Source organism: Pseudophryne corroboree, chromosome 6 (genome assembly GCF_028390025.1).
Source record: "Pseudophryne corroboree isolate aPseCor3 chromosome 6, aPseCor3.hap2, whole genome shotgun sequence".
Taxonomy (NCBI): domain Eukaryota; kingdom Metazoa; phylum Chordata; class Amphibia; order Anura; family Myobatrachidae; genus Pseudophryne; species Pseudophryne corroboree.
Window position 1 is genome coordinate 672,214,537 of NC_086449.1, and position 25,471 is coordinate 672,240,007.

General features: G+C 46.9%; 2 protein-coding genes across 6 annotated transcripts in view; one reads left to right on the top strand and one right to left on the bottom strand.

Annotated features, from left to right (window-relative positions):
• The window catches only part of DOCK2 (dedicator of cytokinesis 2), a 1,781,615-nt gene that overhangs the window by 735,661 nt on the left and 1,020,483 nt on the right, over positions 1-25,471 (bottom strand). The window lies entirely within an intron of this gene.
• The window catches only part of INSYN2B (inhibitory synaptic factor family member 2B), a 249,720-nt gene that overhangs the window by 191,745 nt on the left and 32,504 nt on the right, over positions 1-25,471 (top strand). For both annotated transcript variants that reach the window (XM_063928262.1, XM_063928261.1), the window contains one exon: positions 1,005-1,079. In XM_063928262.1, the coding sequence (XP_063784332.1) occupies positions 1,005-1,079 (75 nt within the window). The remainder of the gene's footprint in view (positions 1-1,004; positions 1,080-25,471) is intronic.

Genomic DNA, 25,471 nt, shown 5'->3' on the forward strand with positions numbered 1-25,471 from the left:
GTAAGAAGGTGACAAGCAGTAGTGGATTTTACCTAGCGGCTGCAGGGCTGAAGCCTTCCTGAGTAAATTCCACCAGCCTAGTGACAGCCTAGCCTGGAAGTGACAGTGGCTTGCCATTGAAAATGCTCCTGCTAATCACAGCCAGACAGGCAGTACCAAGGGGAAGTGCTTTCTCCCCCAGGGGGTTCCAGTCCGGGCTGCAATTAGCAGAGAGAGTGGCAATCTGACTTATTGGAGATTCCGCTGATGCAGATCATTGAAGTCTTCATGTGTGAGATCGCGATCCCGCGCACACACACATTTCAAACGGGCCAGGCTGGCCCCCTTAGTTCATTGCGTTAGTTGCCACCGCTGGTGACGATATTGCAATAGTGCCTTGTGAATTTGCTGGCTGACAAAGCAATATATGCATTGATCTGGTTTTGCCTAATCTACCCATTGCATAGTTAAATGCTGTGTACGTCTATAAAACGGGTTCACTACGGCTGGCCGGCGGTCGGGCTCCCGGCGACCAGCATCCCGGCGCCGGGAGCCCGACCGCCGGCTTACCGACAGCTTGGCGAGCGCAAATGAGCCCCTTGCGGGCTCGCTGCGCTCGCCACGCTACGGGCACGGTGGCGCGCTACGCGCGCCACACTATTTTATTCTCCCTCTATGGGGGTCGTGGACCCCCACGAGGGAAAATAATTGTCGGTATGCCGGCTGTCGGGCTCCCGGCGCCGGTATACTGAGCGCCGGGAGCCCGCCCGCCGGCAAACAGAAGACCACCCCTATAAAACACCATCTTTAACATATAACCTGGTACAAAAGCAGTATCAATAACTTCAAACATGTTTAATGTCAGTGTTTGTGCTATGTGAGCTTAATATAAATTATCCATGTTGTCTTCTACTGTATAGCACTGGATGCATCTATATATGCCTGTGCATGCATGTGGTAGTACCTTTATGCAAATATATTGTATGTAGTCAATATATTAATTATTTTATGGCTTTATTAAACAGGCGCAACTTCTATCGAACTGGACAAGACCTAAACAACTGTAGCACTTGCCAGAGCACAGCATGTATTATTTACAGGTAGATTATTATCCCATATTATTGTTATTATTATTATTATTATTATTATTATTGTCACTTTTCCATTATATTAATATTTCAAAGGCTTGTTGAGCATATTACAATCATCACACATCTACAGTTGTGCTCATAAGTTTACATACCCTAGCAGAATTTGTGATTTTCTGGCCATTTGTCAGAGAATATGAATGATAACTCACAAACTTAACTTTCACTCATGGTTAGTGGTTGGGTGAAGCCATTTATTGTCAAACAACTATCTTTACTCTTTTTCAATCAAAATGACAACAGAAACTACCCAAATGACACTGATCAAAAGTTTACATACCCTGGAGATTTTGGCCTGATAACATGCACAAAAGTTGACACAAATGGGTTTGAATGGCTACTAAAGGTAACCATCCTCACCTGTGATCTGTTTGCTTGTAATCAGTGTGTGTGTGTGTATAAAAGGTCAGTGAGTTTCTGGACTCCTGAAAGACCCTTGCATCTTTCATACAGTGCTGCACTGACGTGTCTGGATTCTGAGTCATGGGGAAATCAAAAGAATTGTCAAAGGATCTGCGGGAAAAGGTAATTGAACTATATAAAACAGGAAAGGGATATAAAAAGATATCCAAGCAATTGAGAATGCCAATCAGCAGTGTTCAAACTCTAATTAAGAAGTGGAAAATGAGGGATTCTGTGGAAACCAAATCACAGTCAGGTAGACCAACAAATATTTCAGCCACAACTGCCAGGAAAATTGTTCGGGATGCAAAGAAAAATCCACAAATAACTTCAGCTGAAATACAGGACTCTCTGAAAAAAAGTGGTGTGGTTGTTTCAAGATGCACAATAAGGAGGCATTTGAAGAAAAATGGGCTGCATGGTCGAGTCGCTAGAAGAAAGCCATTACTATGCAAATGCCACAACGCATCCCGCTTACAATACTCCAAACAGCACAGAGACAAGCCTCAAAACTTCTGGAACAAAGTCATTTGGAGTGATGAGACCAAAATTGAACTTTTTGGCCACAATCATAAACGTTACATTTGGAGGAGTCAACAAGGCCTATGATGAAAGGTACACCATTCCTACTGTGAAACACGGAGGTGGATCGCTGATGTTTTGGGGATGTGTGAGGTACAAAGGCACTGGAAACTTGGTCAAAATTGATCGCAAGATGAATGCAGCATGTTATCAGAAATACTGGTGGAAAATTTGCACTCATCAGCCCGGAAGCTGCGCATGGGACGTACTTGGAGGTTCCAACATGACAATGATCCAAAACACAAGGCCAAGTCGACCTGTCATTGGCTACAGCAGAATAAAGTGAAGGTTCTAGAGTGGCCATCTCAGTCTCCTGACCTCATTATCATTGAGCCACTCTGGGGAGATCTCAAACGTGCAGTTCATGCAAGACAGTCCAGTAATTTACAGGAACTGGAGGCTTTTTTGCCAAGAAGAATGGGCAGCTTTACCATCTGAGAAAATAAAAAGCCTCATCCACAACTACCACAAAAGACTTCAAGCTGTCATTGATGTTAAAGGGGGCAATACACGGTATTAAGAACTGGGGTATGTAAACTTTTGATCAGGGTCATTTGGGTAGTTTCTGTTGTCATTATGATTTAAAAAGAGTAAACACAGTTGTTTGACAATAAATGGCTTCACCCAACCACTAACCATGAGTGAAAGAAAAGTTTGTGAGTTATCATTCATATTCTCTGACAAATGGCCAGAAAATCACAAATTCTGCTAGGGTATGTAAACTTATGAGTACAACTGTATATATAGAAGTATACAATATTTTCTGGTATAGAATGAACAAATGTGTCTATGCATTGTATACTGCACCAAGGGCCTAATTCAGATCTGATCACAGCAGCAAATTTGTTAGCTAATGGACAAAACCATGTGCACTGCAGGGGGGGCAGATGTAACATGTGCAGAGAGAGTTAGATTTTAGGTGGGCTGTGTTCAAACTGAAATCTAAATTGCAGTGTAAAAATAAAGCAGCCAGCGTTTACCGTGCACAGAAACAATATAACCCACTCAAATCTAACTCTCTCTGCACATGTTATATCTGCCCCCCGTACAGTGCACATGTTTTTTGCTCTGAATTAGGTCCCAGTTCTAATACAAGCGGGAATGAATTTGATTACTCAGGGGCAATTCATTATAAATGTGTGATGAAAATGTTTTTAACTCCCTATAATTTTCAGCGGTTGACACTTATCAGTAGTTACAAATACTGCCATGTTCACACTATCAGTCACTGTTAGTGTCTATGCATGAACTTAATTTACTTATGCACTCACAATTCAGGCTCCTTCAAATAGGCAGGAATGGCACTGAGGGGGCTAAAACCATCTGAAGGTGGCATCAGTACCCACAATCAAGCTCTGAAAACTCTCAATTTTTGGAGCCTGATGAATGAACGGGACTCCAATGATGAATGGGCCTGTTCTTTAATACATATGGAAACTACTGTTTCTGCATGTGTAAGGTGCCAGTTTGCCTTGGTGAATAAGCCCCTCAGACTGTAAAACAAGGTTAGTCTATAACCCCTTTTATCATGTAAAGAGTTATCAGTCAACCATGAAGCTGGAAATTCCCCTTTTATGCTGCAATCTTGTGGTTCGGCAAAATGCTGATCCCACCCACAACTCAATCACCTGGCCACTAGTCAGGCACAGATCTAGGGCAGGATGTATCAGGCACCACATACTGAATGTGATACATCCCGCCAATTATCACATGCATGTTTATTATCACTGTATGTATGAATAAATGCAAATAAAATTGCAAAAGAAAACTCTCCCAATAAGAGATGTTGGAGTGTTGTGAGGACTTCCGGGTTTATGATCTGAGAGTCCTACTGCGCATATGCAGCCTTCGTCCTACGCTTGTACATGCCGCAGGGGTGAGTCAGAATGAATACTTTGGATCCCTCTCTGCAGAATGCTGCATACATTTTCCCTTTGGCTTCTATAGATGACATTGCCTATCTGGTACAAGGCTTATTGCATTTTACCTTTAGAACATTCTGTCCCAGAAGAGGGAAAATGTTCCGCTACCACACTACAGTGAATGCAAAAAGAGTACTGGAGACTTGTGTCACAGTGTGCGGCTTGTGAAATCAGAGATAACAACGGAGTTCTAGAATTTTCATTACAGAAAAAAAAAAACATGTCTGAGTAGATATTCGAGATGGCAATTTTAAATTTTCTGCATTTTTCAAGCTGTTGCTGGAACTACAGATTGACACAGATGTTGCAGTTCAAGTGCTATAGGACCAAAAGTGGCCTCAGTAGAAACATTGTCCCTCATCAATTCAATTTAACACCTACCCTTTAGCAAAGCAACCAATTAATGATGTGACAGGTAGAAATTATAACATTTAGAGAGCTGATTGTCTGGCATGTACGTAATGAACTCCACTTATCTTAGCATTACTGACCATATAACGAGAAGGGACCTTGGCTGCTGCTGTAACACATCACTGCTATCTTCCTTCCTGCAGTAGCCTGCTCTGGATAATCTTCCACAGTTAACCCACTTTCTCTGGGTCCATTATCTCTTGAATATGACTACACAGCTGTCAGCAGGGAAACTAGTATGGCCCAATTCCTTTTATTGTAGAGTCTAGGCATGGTAGCACTTGGTAGCCCTACGGCTACTTAGAATGGACAACAAGCGTCAGTGAAACTACATACAAGGACGCAGCCACTGGCTCCGACACACGTATAAAACAGTCACGCCACACCCGTGTTTTTCTAACCACCCCCGTTACCACACACAAACGGTTCTTAACTGTCAATCAATATGCATCTAAATCCTGTCTGCGAGTGACACTGCACAGGCATAGGGACGCATGCGGCGTGTAACTCACGCCGTACGACACCAGCACAGTAATAAAAGTATCGCCCAACTGCACAAAAAATCTTAATAGCATTCACCTCTGAATCAGCCCCTTGGTGTGGTTTATACTAGTGATGTGCACCGGACATTTTTCGGGTTTTGTGTTTTGGTTTTGGATTCGGTTCCGCGGCCGTGTTTTGGATTCGGACGCGTTTTGGCAAAACCTCCCTGAAATTTTTTTGTCGGATTCGGGTGTGTTTTGGATTCTGGTGTTTTTTACAAAAACCTCTCAAAAACAGCTTAAATCATAGAATTTGGGGGTCATTTTGATCCCATAGTATTATTAACCTCAATAACCATAATTTCCACTCATTTTCAGTCTATTCTGAACACCTCACACCTCACAATATTATTTTTAATTCTAAAATTTGCACCAAGGTCGCTGGATGACTAAGCTAAGCGACCCAAGTGGCCGACACAAACACCTGGCCCATCTAGGAGTGGCACTGCAGTGTCAGACAGGAGGTGCAAGATGGAATTGTCCTTGGGCCCTCCCTCCCACCCTTATGTTGTATAAACAGGACATGCACACTTTAACAAACCCATCATTTCAGCGACAGGGTCTGCCACACAACTGTGACTGAAATGACTGGTTGGTTTGGGCCCCCACCAAAAAAGTAGCAATCAATCTCTCCTTGCACAAACTGGCTCTACAGAGGCAAGATGTCCACCTCCTCCTCATCGTCCGATTCCTCACCCCTTTCACTGTGTACATCCCCCTCCTCACAGATTATTAATTTGTCCCCACTGGAATCCATCATCTCAGGTCCCTGTGTACTTTCTGGAGGCAATTGCTGGTGAATGTCTCCACGGAGGAATTGATTATAATTAATTTTGATGAACATCATCTTCTCCACATTTTCTGGAAGTAACCTCGTACGCCGATTGCTGATAAGGTGAGCGGCTGCACTAAACACTCTTTCGGAGAACACACTGGAGGGTGGCCAACTTAGGTAAAATAAAGCCAGTTTCTGCAAGGGCCTCCAAATTGCCTCTTTTTCCTGCCAGTATACGTACGGACTGTCTGACATGCCTACTTGGATGTGGTCACTCATATAATCCTCCACCATTCTTTCAATGGTGATAGAATCATATGCAGTGACAGTAGACGACATGTCAGTAATCGTTGGCAGGTCCTTCAGTCCGGACCAGATGTCAGCACTCGCTCCAGACTGCCCTGCATCACCGCCAGCGGGTGGGCTCGGAATTCTTAGCCTTTTCCTCACACCCCCAGTTGCGAGAGAATGTGAAGGAGGAGCTGTTGACGGGTCACGTTCCGCTTGACTTGACAATTTTCTCACTAGCAGGTCTTTGAACCTCTGCAGACTTGTGTCTGCCGGAAAGAGAGATACAACGTAGGTTTTTAATCTAGGATCGAGCACGTGGCCAAAATGTAGTGCTCTGATTTCAACAGATTGACCACCCGTGAATCCTGGTTAAGCGAATTAAGGGCTCCATCCACAAGTCCCACATGCCTAGCGGAATCGCTCTGTTTTAGCTCCTCCTTCAATGTCTCCAGCTTTTTCTGCAAAAGCCTGATGAGGGGAATGACCTGACTCAGGCTGGCAGTGTCTGAACTGACTTCACGTGTGGCAAGTTCAAAGGGTTGCAGAACCTTGCACAACGTTGAAATCATTCTCCACTGCGCTTGAGTCAGGTGCATTCCCCCTCCTTTGCCTATATCGTAGGCAGATGTATAGGCTTGAATGGCCTTTTGCTGCTCCTCCATCCTCTGAAGCATATAGAGGGTTGAATTCCACCTCGTTACCACCTCTTGCTTCAGATGATGGCAGGGCAGGTTCAGGAGTGTTTGCTGGTGCTCCAGTCTTCGGCACGTGGTAGCTAAATGCCGAAAGTGGCCCGCAATTCTTCGGGCCACTGACAGCATCTCTTGCACGCCCCTGTCTTTTTAAAAAAAATTCTGCACCACCAAATTCAATGTATGTGCAAAACATCGGACGTGCTGGAATTTGCCCAGATGTAATGCACGCACAATATTGCTGGTGTTGTCCGATGTCACAAATCCCCAGGAGAGTCCATTTGGGGTAAGCCATTCTGCGATGATGTTCCTCAGTTTCCGTAAGAGGTTGTCAGCTGTGTGCCTCTTCTGGAAAGCGGTGATACAAAGCGTAGCCTGCCTAGGAACGAGTTGGTGTTTGCGAGATGCTGCTACTGGTGCCGCCGCTGCTGTTCTTGCTGCGGAAGGCAATACATCTACCCAGTGGGCTGTCACAGTCATATAGTCCTGAGTCTGCCCTGCTCCACTTGTCCACATGTCCGTGGTTAAGTGGACATTGGGTACAACTGCATTTTTTAGGACACTGGTGACTCTTTTTCTGAGGTCTGTGTACATTTTCGGTATCGCCTGCCTACAGAAATGGAACCTAGATGGTATTTGGTACCGGGACACAGTATCTCAATCAAGTCTGTAGTTGCCTGTGAATTAACGGTGGATACCGGAAACACGTTTCTCACCACCGAGGCTGCCAAGAACGGAGTTATCTGCTTTGCAGCAGGATGACTGCTGTGATATTTCATCTTCCTCGCAAAGGACTGTTGGACAGTCAATTGCTTACTGGAAGTAGTACAAGTGGTCTTCCGACTTCCCCTCTGGGATGCCGATCTACTCCCTGCAGCAACAACAGCAGCACCAGCAGCAGTAGGCGTTACACTCAAGGATGCATCGGAGGAATCCCAGGCAGGAGAGGACTCGTCAGACTTGCCAGTGACATGGCCTGCAGGACTATTGGCTTTCCTGTGTAAGGAGGAAATTGACACTGAGGGTGTTGGTGGTGTGGTTTGCAGGAGCTTGGTTACAAGAGGAAGGGATTTAGTGGTCAGTGGACTGCTTCCTCTGTCATCCAAAGTTTTTGAACTTGTCACTGACTTATGATGAATGTGCTGCAGGTGACGTATAAGGGAGGATGTTCCGAGGTGGTTAACGTCCTTACCCCTACTTATTACAGCTTGACAAAGGCAACACATGGCTTGACACCTGTTGTCCGCATTTGTGTTAAAATAATTCCACACCGAAGAGGTGATTTTTTTTTGTTATTTGACCAGGCATGTCAATGGCCATATTCGTCCCACGGACAACAGGTGTCTCCCCGGGTGCCTGACTTAAACAAACCACCTCACCATCAGAATCCTCCTTGTCAATTTCCTCCTCAGCGCCAGCAACACCCATATCCTCATCCTGGTGTACTTCAACAGTGACATCTTCAATTTGACTATCAGGAACTGGACTGCGGGTGCTCCTTCCAGCACTTGCAGGGGGCGTGCAAATGGTGGAAGGCGCCACCTCTTCCCGTCCAGTGTTGGGAAGGTCAGGCATCGCAGCCGACACAATTGGACTCTCCTTGGGGATTTGTGATTTAGAAGAATGCACAGTTCTTTGCTGTGCTTTTGCCAGCTTAAGTCTTTTCATTTTTCTAGCGAGAGGATGAGTGCTTCCATCCTCATGTGAAGCTGAACCACTAGCCATGAACATAGGCCAGGGCCTCAGCCGTTCCTTGCCACTCCGTGTCGTAAATGGCATATTGGCAAGTTTACGCTTCTCCTCAGACGCTTTTAATTTTGATTTTTGGGTCATTTTACTGAACTTTTGTGTTTTGGATTTTACATGCTCTCTACTATGACATTGGGCATCGGCCTTGGCAGACGACGTTGGCATTTCATCGTCTCGGCCATGACTAGTGGCAGCAGCTTCAGCACGAGGTGGATGTGGATCTTGATCTTTCCCTATTTTACCCTCCACATTTTTGTTCTCCATTTTTTAATGTGTGGAATTATATGCCAGTATCAATAGCAATGGCCTACTACTATATATACTGCGCACAACTGAAATGCACCACAGGTATGGATGGATAGTATACTTGACGACACAGAGGTAGGTAGAGCAGTGGCCTACTGTACCGTACTGCTATATATTATATACTGGTGGTCAGCAAACTGTGCAAAACTGAAATGCACCACAGGTATGGATGGATAGTATACTTGACGACACAGAGGTGGGTAGAGCAGTGGCCTACTGTACCGTAATGCTATATATTATATACTGGTGGTCTGCAAACTGTGCAAAACTTAAATGCACCACAGGTATGGATGAATAGTATACCTGACGACACAGAGGTAGGTAGAGCAGTGGCCTACTGTACCGTACTGCTATATATTATATACTGGTGGTCAGCAAACTGTGCAAAACTTAAATGCACCACAGGTATGGATGGATAGTATACTTGACGAAACAGAGGTAGGTAGAGCAGTGGCCTACTGTACCATACTGCTATATATTATATACTGGTGTCAACAAACTGTGCAAAACTTAAATGCACCACAGGTATGAATGGATAGTATACTTGACGACACAGAGGTAGGTAGAGCAGTGGCCTTCTGTACCGTACTCCTATATATTATATACTGGTGGTCAGCAAAATTATGCACTGTACTCCTACTATATACTACAATGCAGCACAGATATGAAGCGTTTTTCAGGCAGAGAACGTATAATACTGGTGGTCATTGGTCAGCAAAACTCTGCACTGTACTCCTCCTATATAATACTGCTAGTCCCCAGTCCCCACAATAAAGCAGTGTGAGCACAGATATATGCAGCACACTGAGCACAGATATGGAGCGTTTTGCAGGCAGAGAACGTATAATACTGGTGGTCACTGGTCAGCAAAACTCTGCACTGTACTCCTCCTATATAATACTGCTGGTCCCTAGTCCCCACAATAAAGCAGTGTGAGCACAGATATATGCAGCACACTGAGCACAGATATGGAGCGTTTTTCAGGCAGACAATGTATACTGGTGGTCACTGGTCAGCAAAACTCTGCACTGTACTCCTCCTATATAATACTGCTGGTCCCCAGTCCCCACAATAAAGCAGTGTGAGCACAGATATATGCAGCACACTGAGCACAGATATGGAGCGTTTTTCAGGCAGACAACGTATACTGGTGGTCACTGGTCAGCAAAACTCTGCACTGTACTCCTCCTATATAATACTGCTGGTCCCCAGTCCCCACAATAAAGCAGTGTGAGCACAGATATATGCAGCACACTGAACACAGTGACAGATATGGAGCGTTTTTCAGGCAGACAACGTATTAATACTGGTGGTCACTGGTCAGCAAAACTCTGCACTGTACTCCTCCTATAATACTGCTGGTCCCCAGAATAAAGATATGCAGCCCCCTGAAACAAAGTGAGAGGACGCCAGCCATGTCCTCTCACTATCATTTCCAATGCACGAGTGAAAAATGGCGGCGACGCGCGGCTCCTTATATAGAATCCGAATCTCGCGAGAATCCAACAGCGGGATGATGACGTTCGGGTGCGCTCTGGTTAACCGAGCCATACGGGAGAATCCGAGTATGCCTAGGACCCGTGTAAAATGGGTGAAGTTCGGGGGGGTTCGGGTTCCGAGGAACCGAACCCGCTCATCTTTAGTTTATACACCTTCCATATGTAAAAGTATTTGAGTTGTGAGTTAGAAAAGTCTTAAAATAACATTATTTCTTCCCCTCTTTCTTCCTCAGCCTCTAAATGGCAGATAACTTTTCAGTTACAGCAATTGTAACACAATTATCATAATACCAAAGGGCTAATTAGCATTTTGCCATAGGAGCACGGAATAGCTGGAGAATTTAAAGCGTGACCTTTCGCTGTAATTACAATTTTGCCTGCCTTGTTTCTGTTCTGACAAATTAGCATTCTGCCAAATTAGTGACATTATTACTCCTATCACACTAATGCAAGTTAGGTTGTGACCACCCTTCCTTGTTCAGAGCTACTGTAATACACTCGTTAGCAGAGTCAATGATGCTTAGAAATATTCTGCTTCATGGTTTACTGTGTTTTGTATCAGGTGGAGCTCACACATCAATGTAGGAAACATTTCCAAAATGGATTTTTCTTTTAAATGTGTAACAAGCTACAGAGATCACAGGGATAGATGCTGTAAGAAGTCTGGGCTTCACACTAAGGAGGAGATGTACAGTACTAACTAAGCATTGAAAAGTGATACATTTAATGATGATAAAGTACCAGCCAATCAGCTGCTAACTGCTATGTTACAGGCTGGGATTCAAAAATGACAGTGATGTGCTGATTGGCTGGTACTTTAGCACCTTGAAATTTATCAGTTTTCAAGGTTTAGTACATATCCCCCTAATACTGAGGTCATCAATAGAAATGATGCAAAGACTTTACATGAGTGCAATGTACAAAACAAAGCACAAATATTGTCACTATACCTACTATGGGGGTCATTCTGAGTTGATCGCTAGCTGCCGTTGTTCACAGCGCAGCTATCAGGCTAAAATCGGCATTTCTGCGCATACGTATGCACCGCAATGCGCAGGCGCGTCGTATGGGAACAATGAGCATCATGGGTTTGCACAGAGTCTAACGAACATTCCAGTCGCACGGCCGAACGCTGGAAGATTGACATGAAGTGGGCGTTTCTGGGTGGCAACTGACCGTTTTCAGGGAGTGTTTGGTAAAATGCAGACGTGGCTGAAAAAACGCAGGCATGGCTGGGCGTTCGCTGGGCAGGTGTGGGACGTCAAAAGCCGTCCCTCCGTCGTTAGAATCAATGCACACGAAGAGTACAGGGCTGGTCTTGTTTTGCACAAAAAGATTTTGCAGGCGCTCTGCTGCACAAGCATGCGTACTTCTGCAAAGCGAAAATACACTCCCCAGTGGGCGGCGACAATGCGTTTACACGGCTGCTAAAAGTAGCCAGCGAGCGGGGGTGGGTCCATGATTTTGAAGACATGCTCCCAGCTCCGCCCCTACCCAGCATCACCACCCTCCGCCATGCACACAATGTACCGCACCAATGCTCCCCACAATGCCGAGCTGGCTGCCTCTTCCTGGAGGGGAAAGCCAGAATATCGGCAAGTATGCCTCACTTCTACTATTGATATTTTGTCATCACTGTTTTTCCCATTTTTGCTTTTGAAAAACAATAAAAAGTTATTTAAACAAAAATTCAATTTAAACACCGCTAATTCGGACTTGTGCAACAGGACAATGGGAAGAGTGCCGCTAAGTTTACCTCACTATAGGAACAAACCTACAGATGTGTCATCATACACTATTGCAGCAGTCATGTCAAACGGACCATCTCAGCATGCCAGGTCCTGTGCGACTCGCATCTTTATTGCTAGAATGTGCATATTAGCGGTAATGAGATGCAACAAAACTGCTGCATGAGACTGCACCGATAGTAGACTCTTGTACATCTGTGAGCGAATGAGTGTGACTATGTATACAAAGTACAACAATGCAGCAGCCGCAGCTTTTTCACACGCCATGTTGTGTTGTGCTTCATCTGCAACTTTGTACATATATAAAAAACAATTCCTGTGCAGTTAAAGTCACAGCACAGAGTCTTTGGTACAAAGGAAGTGGTGTTTTGCTGCAAATGCGGAGCACATAAGCCGAAACTTTAAAGAAAAAGTTGCTATACTATACCAATTGGCACGGCTCACTCCCGCCAGGCATCTTGCGCTGTATGGCATATTGAGGCCACATCTCTATATGCATTAATAGGACTTTTGTACAATTGTGTATTAAATGTCATTAGCAAACACAAAAGGATGTCAACGAAAAAGCAAGCAAAACCATATCACATAAGATAGACGTGCAGCAAGTTACATTTCAAGACCTAAAAGTGAAACATTTTGACAATTTAACATACATACAGTACTGCGCTCAGAAAGAAGCTGTTATGCAGCCTCTTTGTGTGTGAATAAACAGCCCTAAAGCGTCTATTTGATGGCAATCTTGAATAGATTGGGTAGTTAAGGGGGGTACACACTAGATTGCTTAGAAATTAGGAACACAGCGCTCCGTGTGTAGGGGTGTCCGTGACAGGCACAATCTAGCACGGCGCTCATTTCACCACTGGGTGAAATAAGCGCCCCCCCCCCCGTGTCCCTCCCTTCCCCCTCGCTCAGCACACATCGTGCTGCGCTGAGCGGGGGGAGAGATGTGTGCTGAGCGGTTCTCCCCGTCTGTATGGCCCTTTAGGGTGACTAGAATCCCCCAAAATGCCCTTAGATTTCTTATGGATCCTCCTCTCATATATCTCATGGATACTGGGCAACCTGACACTGATTACTCTAATGCTCCTTTTACACCACAAGCTAGTAACACGGGTTATTGCACATGAACACACATAACCCGTGTTGCTGGCTGGTGTAAAAGGGTTGAGTTGGAATAGTCCGGGTCGAGTGACCCGGTATTCCAACTCGGGTAGTTTGCAGGGTTGAACACGTGTTCAACCCGGCAAACTGCAGTGTAAACGGTGCAACACGGTTTCCAGTTTACACTCTATGTGCAGGCGGTGCTTAGAGATCATGTAATCTCCAAGCGCCGCTCCCGTTGCGTCACCGGCAACGTCAGCAACCCGGCAATATGCCAGGTTGGTGAGTGCAGTGTGAAAGGGGGCTGATGCGGGCTGCAGCCGGGTAGCACCCATGTCAGGCTCCCGGCAGCGACCCTCTATTTGGGTGTAAAAGTGGTATTAATGAGCACTTCTAGAAAACACTAGCTAGCCATCTCAAGGCACCATGTAGACTAGGGGTGGGCAAAATACGGCCTGCGGGCTGGATGCGGCCCGCAAACCGATCCTGTCCGGCCCACTGCCTCCCACCAGCGAGCAATGACAAGCGACCCGAACGGCTGAGCTTGTCATTGCTCTGAGCTGCAGTACCTCCAAACTGCCGGCGGCGCCTCTCTCCCCTGATGCTGCGTTGTAGCAGCCTCCTCCCTCCTCCAGAGTCCCCAGTGTCCCCAGTGACAACGGCTGGGTTCAACCGAAAAGGGGTGGAGCTACGTGCCGTGGAGGGGGCGGGGCTACATGGGACCTCAGGGGGCGGAGCTACACGGGACAAGAGCCAGACTTGTACAGAATAGATCCATCCTTCCTGCCACTGCCAGCCAGCCAGATCAGTAAAGTTAATGGGAAAAGTGAGTGAGAGAAAGAAAGGTGTGTGTGTGTGTGTGTGTGTGTGTGTGTGTGTGTGTGTGTGTGTGTGTGTGTGTGTGTGTGATAGTGTGTGTGTGTGTGTGTGTGTGTGTGTGATAGTGTGCGTATATTTGTGTGCGCGGGCAGTGGCGTCAGTCTGTTTTTAGGTTTGGGGGAGAGATCTTTACCAACCCGTCCCGTGTTCTGTCACCATGTCACACCCGTGTTCTGTCACGTATAACCCCCCCGTGTTCTGTCACTGTCACCCCCCCCGTGTTCTGTCACTGTGTCACCCCCACTGTGATCTGTCACCGTGTCACACCCACCGTGTTCTGTCACCGTGTCACCCCCCCCCGTGTTCTGTCACCGTGTCACCCCCCCGTGTTCTGTCACTGTGTCACCCCCACCGTGTTCTGTCACCGTGTCACACACTCCGTGTTCTCCGTGTTCTGTCACTGTGTCACCCCCACCGTGTTCTGTCACCGTGTCACACACCCCGTGTTCTGTCACTGTCACCCCCCCTCCCCGTGTTCTGTCACTGTGTCACCCCCCCGTGTTCTGTCACCGTGTCACACCCCCTGTGTTCTGTCACCGTGTCACACACCCCGTGTTCTGTCACCGTGTCACCCCTCCGTGTTCTGTCACCGTGTCACCCCCACCATGTTCTGTCACCGTGTCACACACCCCGTGTTCTGTCACCGTGTCACCCCCACCGTGTTCTGTCACCGTGTCACACACCCCGTGTTCTGTCACTGTCACCCCCCCTCCCCGTGTTCTGTCACTGTGTCACACCTTTCCCCAGGGGCCATAAGACACTGGATAATTTGCTTGCTGCACAATAATTATCCTAAATAAAATGTTAATGTGTAAAAGGAATGGACAATGGGGTGTAGAGTAGGATCTTGATCCGAGGCACCAACATGCTCAAAGCTTTGACTGTTCCCAGAATGCATAGCGCCGCCTCCTATATCACCCTGCCTCCCTGCACATGATCTCAGATTTTAGTTAACCAGTCTAATGCAGTAGCAGGAAAAGAGACGACAACGGTTAGTAGCCACAACACCGCATTCTCACGACAGCAGACGTGTCAGTGGCTAATGCCATACCAACCCAAAGAAGCTAAGTGCGTCAGGGTGGGCGCCTTGTGCCAGTGTACCTCGCAGAAAGAGTTTTAACAAAGGTAAGTTCTTACCATAAAACTTGTTTTCTGCTGCGGGGTACACTGGGCTCCACAAGGAATGGACAATGAGGATGTCCTAAAGCAGTTCCTTATGGGAGGGGACGCACTGTAGCGGGCACAAGAACCCAGCGTCCAAAGGAAGCATCCTGGGAAGCGGCAGTATCGAAGGCATAGAACCTTATGAACGTGTTCACAGAGGACCACGTAGCCACCTTGCACAATTGTTCAAGGGTCGCACCACGTCGAGCCACCCAAGAAGGTCCAACAGACCGAGTAGAATGGGCCTTAATGTGATCAGGAGCAGAGAGACCAGCCTTCACATAAGCATGTGCAATCACCATTCTAATCCATTTGGCCAGAGTTTGCTTGTGAGCAGGCCAGCCATGTTTGTGAAACCCAAACACAACAAAAAGAGAATCAGATTTCCTAATAGGAGCAGTTCTCTTCACATAGATACGGAGAGCCTGTACCACATCCAAAGACCGCTCTTTGGGAGACAGATCAGGAGAAACAAGTGCCGGAACTACAATCTCCTGATTAAGGTGGAACAAAGAAACCACCTTAGGTAGATAGCAGGGACGAGTCCTAAGAACCGCCCTGTCACGGTGAAATATCAGATATGGGGAACTACAGGACAAGGCACCCAAATCCGACACTCTTCTAGCTGAAGCAATAGCCAGCAGAAACACCACCTTAAGGGAAAGCCACTTAACCAAGAGGTTCAAACGGAGACTCTTGTAACGCCTCCAAAACCACCGACAAGTCCCAAGGAGCCACAGGCGGGACATAGGGAGGTTGGATACGCAACACGCCCTGAGTGAAGGTATGCACATCAGGTAAGGTAGCCATATTTCTGAAACCACACCGACAAGGCAGATATTTGAACCTTGAGGGAGGCCAGACACAGGCCTAAGTCCAGGCCCTGCTGAAGAAAAGCCAACAACTTGGCTATACTAAACTTGGAAGCGTCATAATCATTAGATGCGCACCAAACAAAGTAAGAATGCCAGACCCTATAGTAAATCCGAGCCGAAGCCGGTTTCCGGGCCCGCAACATAGTTTGAATGACCGCCTCAGAAAACCATTTAGCCCTTAAGACGGAAGCTTCAAGAGCCACACCGTCAAAGACAGCTGGGCTAGGTCCTGGTAGACACAGGGGCCCTGAACGAGGAGGTCTGGGCATTGTGGAAGTAGAATTGGATGCTCTGACGATAGGCCTTGCAGGTCTGAGAACCAGTGCCGTGTGGGCCACGCTGGAGCTATGAGAAGCAGAATTCCTTTTTCTTGCTTGAACTTCCGAATTACCCTGGGCAGGAGTGACACCGGAGGGAACACGTACGGCAGCCGAAACCTCCACGGTACCGCCAGCGCATCCACGAATGCTGATTGAGGATCCCTTGTCCTTGCTCCGAAGACTGGAACCTTGTGATTGTGTCGAGACGCCATCAGATCTACGTCTGGAAGGCCCCACCTTTCCACTAGGAGTTGAAACACTTCTGGATGGAGGCCCCACTCGCCGGCATGCACGTCCTGACGACTGAGAAAGTCCGCTTCCCAATTCAGGACTCCCGGAATGAATATTGCCGATATGGCCGGTAGATGGCGTTCTGCCCACTGTAGAATCCGTGAGACTTCCTTCATTGCTAGGCGGCTTCGAGTGCCGCCTTGATGATATATGTAAGCCACTGTGGTGGCGTTGTCCGACTGTACTTGAACAGGACGGTTCTGAATTAAATGCTGGGCTAGGTTCAAGGCATTGAAGACCGCCCGCAACTCCAGAATATTGATCGAGAGGAGGGACTCCTCCTTGGTCCACCGCCCCTGAAGGGAGTGTTGCTCCAGTACCGCGCCCCAACCTCTTAGACTGGCATCTGTCGTCAACAGGACCCAGTCGGATATCCAGAACGGACGGCCCCTGCACAGTTGTTGGTCCCGGAGCCACCAGAGCAGCGACAGACGGACCTCCGGAGTCAATGAGATCATTTGAGACCTGATCCAGTGAGGCAGGCCGTCCCATTTGGCTAGAATCAGCCTCTGGAGAGGGCGAGAGTGAAATTGAGCGTACTCAACCATGTCGAATGCTGACACCATGAGGTCCAGCACCTGCATCGCCGAATGTATCGACACTTGCGGACGAGAAAGGAAGCAACAAATCCTGTCCTGAAGTTTCAGGACTTTCTCCTGAGACAGGAACAACCGCTGGTTGTGAGTGTCCAATAGTGCTCCAAGATGCACCATGCTCTGAGCAGGGATCAGGGATGACTTCTTCCAGTTCATGAGCCACCCGTGGGCTTGCAGATACCGGACCGTCACATCTAGATGATGCAGGAGAAGTTCTGGGGAATTTGCCAGGATTAACAAGTCGTCCAAATACGGCAGTATCCTGACCCCGTGACGGCGGAGTACCACCATCATCACGCCATGACTTTTGTAAAGACTTGCAGAGCCGTTGTTAAACCAAAAGGTAACGCCTGAAACTGGTAATGGCAGTTGCCAATCGCAAATCTCAGGTATTGCTGATGAGACACTGCTATAGGAATATGCAGGTAAGCATCCTGTATATCCAGGGAGACCATGAAGTCCCCAGGTTCCAAGGCCAGAACTATAGAGCGAAGGGTTTCCATCCGGAACTTGGAAACTTTCACAAACCTGTTCAATGCCTTGAGGTTGAGAATGGGCCAGGAGGACCCATCCGGTTTCGGGACTAGAAACAGAAGAGAATAGTACCCCCAGCCCCTCTGCGCAAGAGGCACCTGTACTACGACTCCTGTATCCAGGAGGGTCTGTACCACCGAATGTAGAGTGTTTGCCTTTGTCTTGTCCAATGGGACATCTGTCTGGCAAAATAAATGAGGGAGTCGGTTTTTAAAAGGCTATGGCGTAACATCGAGTGACGACTTCCCGTACCCAGGCATCTTAAGTGGTCTTCAACCATTCCTGGGTATACCCTTGAAGCCGGCCCCCACCCTGGGATCCCCCAGAGGGAGGCCTGCCCCGTCATGCGGCAGGCTTATCTGTCTTGGAAGCTGGCTGACGGGCCGCCGAGGCTCTTTTGGGCTTAGGCTTACCAGGTTTGGAAGTGCGGGCCTGCTTGTTGTACGCCTGACCTTTTGCTTTACCTGAAGGACGAAAGGGGCGAAAGGAAGTACCTTTAGCCTTCGACACAGAAGGAGCAGTACTTAGCAGACAGGCAGATTTGGCAGTAGCCAAGTTAGCCACAATCTTATTTCAATCCTCCCCAAACAGAATATCTCCCTTAAAAGGGAATACCTCCAGGGTTTTTCTAGAGTCCAGATCCACAGACCAGGATCTCAGCCACAATATCCGGCGAGCCAGGACTGACGTAGTAGAGGCCTTGGCTGCCAGAAGCTGTGACAATATAAGACAAGCATTGTCTAGCATGGTCAGAAGAGATTTCAGAATCTATCTCCAAGGCCCATGCCTCAATGGCCTCTGCAGTAGTGCAATAGTGGGCCTTTGTGCAGCACCCGTGAGGGTGTAAATCGCTTTCAGACAACCCTCCACACGTTTATCCGTAGGCTCTTTTAGAGACGTGACGGTGGTGACCGGTAGAGCTGAGGAAACCACCATCCTAGCCACATGTGAGTCCACTGGAGGAGGCGTTTCCCAATTCTTAGACAGCTCCGGCGCAAGGGGATAGCGAGCTAGCATCTTCTTTTGAGGCACAAACTTCGTACCCGGGTTTTCTCAGGGTTCCTGACGTATATCAATTAGGTGGTCAGAGTGAGGTAAAACTTGTTTAATCACCTTCTGACGCTTGAACCTATCTGGTTTCTTAGGAGGAACGGATGGCTCGGGATAATCCGTAATCTGTAAAATTAACTTAATAGCCTCCAAAAGATCAGGAACATCCACATGTGAACCACCCTCCCCATCAGCCGTATCTGAGTCAGAACCCGTGGGGTCAGTGTAAGTGCCGTCTTCATCTGACGAGGTGTCAGTGACAGCAGAGGATTGTGAGGAGACAAGCGCTCGCTTAGAGGACCCCTTGGACGTAGGCGAGCGATGGTCAGACTTTTTAGTAGTCAGGGACTGGTTCAACTTCTCCAATTGAGCAGATAAATCGTCCGCCCACAGCGGGTTAGCTGCAGGGACCACAAACGGGTGTACCGGCATTCGGGATCCCATAGGGGGTGTTAGTTTATGAACTAGCGTATGCAGAAGCGTGGAAAAAGCGGCCCACGGCAGGTCATTATTTGCCCCCGTTGCCACCGTCCCACTGGGGGGCAAGGAGCCCCCAGAACCAGAGCCCAAAGCTGCTATATTCTCCTCATAGGTATCTGCGGCTTCAGCAACACCGGCAGTGTGTTCAGCCCCAGAACCGTTACCCTCAGAAGCAGACATGATATAACTTGCAGTATCAGGTAACACAGTACAATTTGTCAGCAGCACAATACCTCTAGCTCAAACCCCTGCGCAGTGTAGTCAGCACCAGCAGAGATAAAAAAGAGATATGGGGGTATAGGAATTCGTCCCCCCTGCCGCTGGGACCCGAATTCGACATATTCAATAAAAAACGGATTTGACAGTCCCGCTGTCGAAAAACGGACCAATTGACGGATAGTGTGCGTCCTGGATTCGACTTTTTGGATGGCACAAAAGTGTTTAAAAAACCCAGAAAGAAATTGTGTGGGGTCCCCCCCCCTAAGCATAACCAGCCTCGGGCTCTTTGAGCCGGTCCTGGTTATAAAAATACAGGAAAAAAATTGACAGGGGATCCCCCGTATTTTTACAACCAGCACTGGGCTCTGCGTCTGGTCCTGGTGCAAAAAATACGGGGGACAAAAAGCGTAGGGGTCCCACGTATTTTTAACACCAGCACCGGGCTCCACTAGTCAGAGAGATAATGCCACAGCCGGGGGACACTATTATATCGGTCCCTGCGGCCCTGGCATTAAATCACTAACTAGTCACCCCTGGCCGGGGTACCCTGGAGGAGTGGGGACCCCTTAAATCAAGGGGTCCCCCCTCCAGCTACCCAAGGGCCAGGGGTGAAGCCCGAGGCTGTCCCCCCCATCCAAGGGCTGCGGATGGGGGGCTGATAGCCTTGTGTCAAATAAAAGAATATTGTTTTTTGAAGCAGAACTACAAATCCCAGCAAGCCTCCCCCGCAAGCTGGTACTTGGAGAACCACAAGTACCAGCATGTGGGGGGAAATGGGCACGCTGGTACCTGTAGTTCTACTACAAAAAATACCCAAATAAAAACAGTACACGCACACCGTGAAAGTAAAACTTTATTACATACATGCACGTCGACACACACATACTTGCCTATGTTCACACGCCGACTCTGTCCACTTCTCCGTGTAGAATCCATGGGGTACCTGAAAATAAAATTATACTCACAAAAATCCTGTGTAGCATCTGTCCTCTTCTCCTTGTAATCCACGTACTTGGCAAAATAATAAAATGCAATAACCGGACCACGCACTGAAAGGGGTCCTATGTTTACACATGGGACCCCTTTCCCCGAATGCCGGGACCCCACGTGATTTCAGAGGGTCCCTTCAGCCAATCAGGGAGCGCCACGTCGTGGCACTCTCCTGTTTGGCTGTGCACGTCTGAGCTTCACCCCTGGCCCTTGGGTGGCTGGAGGGGGGGTACCCCTTGATTTAAGGGGTCCCCACTCCTCCAGGGTACACCGGCCAGGGGTGACTAGTTGGGGATTTAATGCCATGGCCGCAGGGACCTATATAAAAGTGTCCCCCAGCTGTGGCATTATCTCTCCAGCTAGTGGAGCCCGGTGCTGGTGTTAAAAATACGTGGGATCCCCTGTCAATTTCCCCCCTGTATTTTTACAACCAGGACCGGCTCAAAGAGCCCGAGGCTGGTTATGCTGAGGAGGGGGGACCCCACGCATTTTTTTTTCTGGATTTTTAACCCATTCCCACCTTTTCCCACTGAAAAACATGCTCTGATCTGTCCATATTATTTTAGTCAGTAAAAAACAATATATAGTCTTTTAAAAAATATATAAGTAATACTTGTGGCTCCTAATAGAAAAACCAAGTAGATAACCCCTTCTAATATAAATAGATATGATATTAGCAACAAAAAAAAACACACAAAAAAACATGTTTTTACATTTTTTTATTAGATTCCGCCAGCAAACTGAGGCAGACTGAAATTGACGAAATGACTGTCGAAAAGCACTGTTGTCGAATCGACATTCTTCAATTGAATATACTTTTGTCGAAAAACCGCATTTTTACCATTGCAGACATGTCGAATTTGAGTTAATGTCAAATTGCAAAAAGTTGAATCTGAAACGGCAGGTTTTTTGTCGAAAAGTACTGTATTGCATTGTCGAATATTTTTTTTGTGTCGAAAATGCCCCGTTTTTCGACATTTGCGGCAATTTGACAGCAATTGCATATACCCCATGGTGACTAAATCACAGAGAAAAATACGTAATACAGTATATCTTTGTTAAAATCCTATATTAGATTTAACCTGACGCACCAAGCCCCCTCAGGTTATGGAATATAGGGATAGCAGGTTGAGTGAAAGACACGAAATGGACACCACTCAGCTATCAAATGCACACACAAATAGTCACAGTTTGTACAATGCAGAGGTTATTACTAACAATAATACTGCACTGGACTAGCTTACACAGCTATCTAACAATAGATATAACAGTACACAGTAAGAACTGGATGTATATCACAGGGTAATTGTACTAAGAAACCCTGACTAAGTGCACGCTTTCTTAACTAACACTGACTAAAAAAGGCAGGTAGAATACTTAAGTGTCTTGTAAAGTCACAGCACTGACAACCAGGCGGCTTTACATAGGAGGATTTGCCCAAGCAGTCCCAGGAACAGTGAGCTGAGGGATAATGGCGCCGCAGACACTGCCAGGGAGTGAGGGAGAGACAGATATGCAGCTCCAGGGCGGGAACATTTGCAGAAAAACCTGTCCTGTCCCATGCCCTGGTGATCTAGTGGGATCGCCTGTACTGCCACAGTGTCCACCGCCAGCGCGCGCGGCCCGCCTCCCACTGGTCTTTATCGCCGGATCGCGAAAAAGACCGGGTCTCGCCAGCGGGACCCACTTAGCACCTCCCAAAGCGCGGCCACGCGATCCCGGAGAGCCCCGTCGTGTGTGCCTGACGAGAAGAAAACCGGAGCCTCCTGCTGTAGTTACCCGGCAACCAGGGCCGGAGCTGCAGCCGTGAATGTCCACTGACATGTAACACTGCTGCTGCCCTTGAAGTCTTCACTTTTTTCCTGCTACTGAGATCCTGTGCAGGGAGGCGGGGTTATAGAGGAGGCGGCGCTATGCATTCTGGGAACAGTCAAAGCTTTGAGCCTGTTGGTGCCTCGGATCAAGATCCTATTCTACACCCCATTGTCCATTCTTTGTGGAGCCCAGTGTACCCCGCAGCAAAAAATAGCATTTCATTTTGATTAGATTCAGTTGAGAAACAATGAGACGTAAATAATTGGGTATTAACGGCATTTGTGGTTAGTCTAGGAAAAAAATGCTTATGTAAGAGCATGCCAGATCATCTCAATCTAAAATTGCAGCTTCAAAAGGTCAGGTTATTCACCTTTCCTCAGCTTCAACTACTCTGTTGTGAACCTATATGTTTAGGATTGTTTGGCTGCATTACCCACAGTCTGTTACAATCCAGTAACAGTTGCGATATAGGGAATTATTCAGGTTTGTTAGCAAACCAACAAAGCACACTAATGGGCACAATCATGTGCACTGCAGGTGGGCAGATGTAACATGTGCAGAGAGATTAGATTTGGGTGGGGTGTGTTCAAACTTTTCTGCAAAAATGTGTCTGTCGCAAAATAATGCAATAGGACGCACAAGCAGATCCTGTTGATTAAACTGATATGCAGCATGCCTATATTCTGTGTGTAATCGCTGCTGTATCTGCATCTGAAATGCCACGTTACAGTGTTTTCCAGGAAATCGCTGTAGCATAGCATTTTGTATGCAAATACAGTCGCAGTCACACACACAGAATATAGGCATGCTGCATATCATTTTAATCAGCAGGATTTGCTTGTGTGTCATACTGCATTACTTTGTGACTAGGACACATGTTTCATGTACAAATTGCAAAGAAAGAAGACTGGCGTTACTGAGTCACATGGCACTCACATTTTATGTGTAATGCGACTTGTAGCACACGGAGCAAAGATGTAGGAGGACACATCTGTAACCCACCCAAATCTAAATCTCTCTGCAAATGTTACATTTGCTAACAAACCTGAATAACCCCCATAATTCCAAATTCATTGATAAATGAATCATTGTGAGAAGCCCAATACCATTACCAGTCTTCATAGTTAAAAGAAAAGGCACTGTATGTACACAGGGGCATTTTAAGAGAGAAGAAGGGCCCTTGTGCAGCCTCCTCGGTTCGGGCCCCCTCCTCTCCAGCCGGCAGCGCTGTAGTGTCTGAGCACTAGAGGGCTCAGACTTTAACGTGCACGTACAAATCTCCGGGTAAATGGCGCAGCGGACAATTTCCCCATCAATTTCTCTACTGCACATGTGCAAAACACTGGATAACTAGCTGCCGCAACATTTTCCCAGTGATTTCTGCAGCGTTGCTGCCATCGGTGTGGAACATTCACATAAGGACATTAAGCAGAGGTGGCTCTGTTATTCTCATTAATCTGGTAGAACAATATAATGTAGTGACACAGAACCTGTGTAATCTATGAGCGTCCCAGGTAAAAGGGATAATATGGTCACCCTACATCAGAGGTTCCCAAACGCGGTCCTCAAGGCACCCAAATGGTCTAGGTTTAAATGTATCCATGCATGGCCACAGGTGACTTAATTAGCACCTCAGTCAATTTGATTTAACCATCTGTGCTGAGCCATGGATATACCTAAATCCTGGACTGTTGGGGTTCCTTGAGGACCACGTTTGGGAACCTCTGCCCTACATTAATACTCACAAATTACCAACACACTTTTGAGATAACAGGATTAAAAAAACAAGCATCATTGTGTAAGGTTGAAGAAACCATTAGAACCCTTGTCTTATATGTCATTCACAATGATTTTCAAGTAATAGTGTCCACTGATGTAGAGTTATGTTGCTAAAATGTTAAGAATCTCACTGCCTGACCCACAAAGGGTTAAGTCCAGAAAACAGACTGAGCTACATGCTCATTACAATTATACACACTCTAATTGCAGAGGGCTCAAATGGATAAGCATTCAGGGTTGTTTTTTATGGGAAATTAATGTGACCAGCAGTCTAGCTGATATTGACAAGTTTTTTCCAGATTGCATTTTTTTATTACAGACCTGCAGTACATTTAGAAGCAAACAGAAAATGTACTGGATATTGCTAATATAGGGTGTACTTTATAATATTGACTCATAAATTCCAATGTGATCTTACTGCAATTTGCTAATATAGACGGGAGCTGTAAACATTTTAGCTTCATTCTGGGAAATAACATTGTCACTGTGCTCCATAGAAATGTTTGTGGGGGCAGCAAAGCAGGTATATCCATTACTGAGGACCTGTGTCCTGCTGTTCTATTGAAGCTTTACATATGCTGGCCACAGGACAGCTACAGTGTTAGTCTACCACCCCTGACTACTGTCCTCTTATTGGACATGCTAACCACATGGGTAGCTGCAGTGGTAGACTACCGCCCCTGACTACCACCCTCTTATTGGACATGCTGGCCACATGGGCAGCTGCAGCGGTAGTGAACAACCCTGTGACTACCACCTCTTATTGGTCTTTCTGGCCACATGAGCTGCTGCAGCGGTAGTCTGCCACCTCATGATTACCAGCCTCTTATTGATCAAAGATATTTTTATTTATATAGGGCCTTATACTGATTTGGACATATCTTTTCCATTTGGCTACCAAGGCATGCTTTCACATAGCTGCCGAGATAGTCTACTACCTTGTGACTACCAACCTCTAATTGGTCATGCTGGCCACATAGGCAGTTGTAGTCTGCCACCCTTTAACTACCAACCTCTAATTGGTCATGCTGGCCACATGTGTAGCTGCAGCGGTTGTCTATCATACTATGACTACCGCCGGTCAAAGAAGTTTTTACTCATGTAGGGCCTGATTCTGATTTGTACCTGTCTTTTACATTCAGCCATGACAGCATGCTTACTAACTTATGCCAATGTGAGTATCCGCCCATCTCTGCCAACTGTCCATCCTTCTCCATGTCGCGCTGCCCACAGCTGCAGAAACTATTATTATTATAAGAACTTACACTCAGCCCATGCTGAGTGCAAAAGATTCATCAGAAAAAGATGTCTCATCTCCGGCATTCCCAAAAC